Raw genomic sequence first — 1,991 nt, forward strand, 5'->3', positions numbered from 1 at the left:
TCTGTGATCATAATTTAGTACCTACTTGAAAAATATTAGCTATTATATAACTGACTTATTCAATTCCCAATCATACAATACTATGGCTATACTTTTTATTCCATTCTGCTAATGTTACAGTTGTTTTTTGTTATGCTCAGATCTCACATTTAAAAATTTTTGGCATTAAAAGCACTTTGGTAAACTTTATATAAAGTTCTATATTGTGAACTGGGAGTGGTCATGTATACCTATATTCCCAGCACTAAGGGAGGCTGAATGATCACAAGTTCAGCCCCCATCTCAGGTATGTAGCAAATTAATAAGACCCTGTCTAAAAAAACGGGGGCCGATATCATGTAGGTTACTGTAAAATATGTTACACATTATGGTTCTACTAAAACCAAAATTTTCAAAATATGAAAGTGCTCATTATGCACAAATGTGTAGACTTTGGGACACTCAGACATAAAACAGAACTCTTGGTCTAAATTTTACATGAGTGAAAAACTTCTTTAAAATAACCTGCATGTATGTATTTATGAAAAAGAATCCATCATATGTATAATCTTTTTCATGTAATGCTCTCCTCACAGGTTTATTTTGGAAGCAGCTACATTGTCTCATGGATCCAGTGATAGATGGGAACCACACTACAGTGACAGAGTTCATTTTATTGGGGTTGACAGATGATCCTGTCCTTCAAGTCATCCTCTTCACCATCATCCTATGTATCTACATGGTGACTATATTTGGTAATCTCAGCACGATCATTCTTATCAGACTCTCCTCTCAGCTCCACCATCCCATGTACATTTTCCTCAGCCTTTTGGCCTTTGCTGACATAGGCTATTCATCATCTGTCACACCCAATATGCTTGTGAACTTCCTGGTGGAGACAAACAGCATCTCCTACATTGGATGTGGCATCCAGCTTGGCTCAGCTGTGTTCTTTGGGACAGCTGAGTGCTTCATCCTGGCTGCCATGGCTTATGATCGCTTTGTGGCCATCTGCAACCCACTGCTTTATTCAACCAAAATGTCCGCACAAGTCTGTGCCTGGTTAATTGTAGCGACTTACACAGGTGGTTTTATTAATGCTTCTTCTTTCACTCTTTGCTTCTATTCTTTACTCTTCTGTGGACCGAATGCAGTAAATCACTTTTTCTGTGATTTTACTCCCTTAGTTGAGCTCTCCTGCTCAGATATCAGCGTCACTGCAGTTTTTCTCTCATTTTCAGCTGGCTCCATCATCGTGGTCACAGTGCTTGTCATAGCTGTTTCCTACATCTACATCCTGATCACCATCCTGAAGATGCGCTCCACTGAGGGGCGCCACAAAGCCTTCTCCACCTGCACCTCCCACCTCACTGCAGTCACTCTGTTCTATGGTACCATTACCTTCATTTATGTGATGCCCAAGTCCATCTACTCCACAGATCAGAACAAGGTGGTGTCTGTGTTCTACATGGTGGTCATCCCCATGCTGAACCCGCTCATCTACAGTCTCAGGAACAAGGAGATTAAAGAGGCTTTGAAGAGACAGCTTGGTTGGAAAATATTTTCTTAGTGACATCTCTTATTCTGTAGAACTTTATTTTTAAAATTTATTTTATTTATTTAATTATCCATTTTTGCTCCAGGAGTCAAACTCAGGACCTTGAGCTTGCAAGGCAGCCACCATGTAGGACTTTACATAGTAATAATATTCCATAGATATAACAATAAATACAGAGCTGAATGTCTGTGTTTGAAATATAAGGGTTTATTATGATTAGCCAGTGTGGACTATTTTATTAATTGTAGGAGGTGGATTTTCAGGAAAAAATATTAAATCAAAGGCTTATAATAATTTAATTTATTAAACATTCTTTGCATAAATAATCTCCTGACATTTGTGATATTCATAGCTTTTGAAAACTAATTTTCTGCTGTAAGTTGAAGTTACTATATTTCCAAATCTTTAAAATAATGCTCACTTTTAACAGCAGCCTCTCTTTTAATTTTCTTGA

The 1,991-nt window shown here is 37.7% G+C and overlaps 1 protein-coding gene across 1 annotated transcript; it reads left to right on the forward strand.

The window, feature by feature from the left end:
- The first annotated feature begins 604 nt into the window (after positions 1–604).
- On the forward strand, positions 605–1,549 carry LOC104847805 (olfactory receptor 502). The gene has a single exon (XM_010603365.1). The coding sequence runs from the start codon at positions 605–607 to the stop codon at positions 1,547–1,549; it is 945 nt and encodes a 314-aa protein (XP_010601667.1).
- Positions 1,550–1,991: the final 442 nt, after the last annotated feature.

The sequence above is a fragment of the Fukomys damarensis genome, unplaced genomic scaffold (assembly GCF_012274545.1).
Source record: "Fukomys damarensis isolate Sample0158 unplaced genomic scaffold, DMR_v1.0_HiC HiC_scaffold_16, whole genome shotgun sequence".
NCBI classification, from domain to species: domain Eukaryota; kingdom Metazoa; phylum Chordata; class Mammalia; order Rodentia; family Bathyergidae; genus Fukomys; species Fukomys damarensis.

Excerpts from the sequence above, each read along its gene's own strand:
- LOC104847805 (XM_010603365.1), top strand. The coding sequence starts at position 605 with ATGGATCCAGTGATAGATGGGAACCACACTACAGTGACAGAGTTCATT.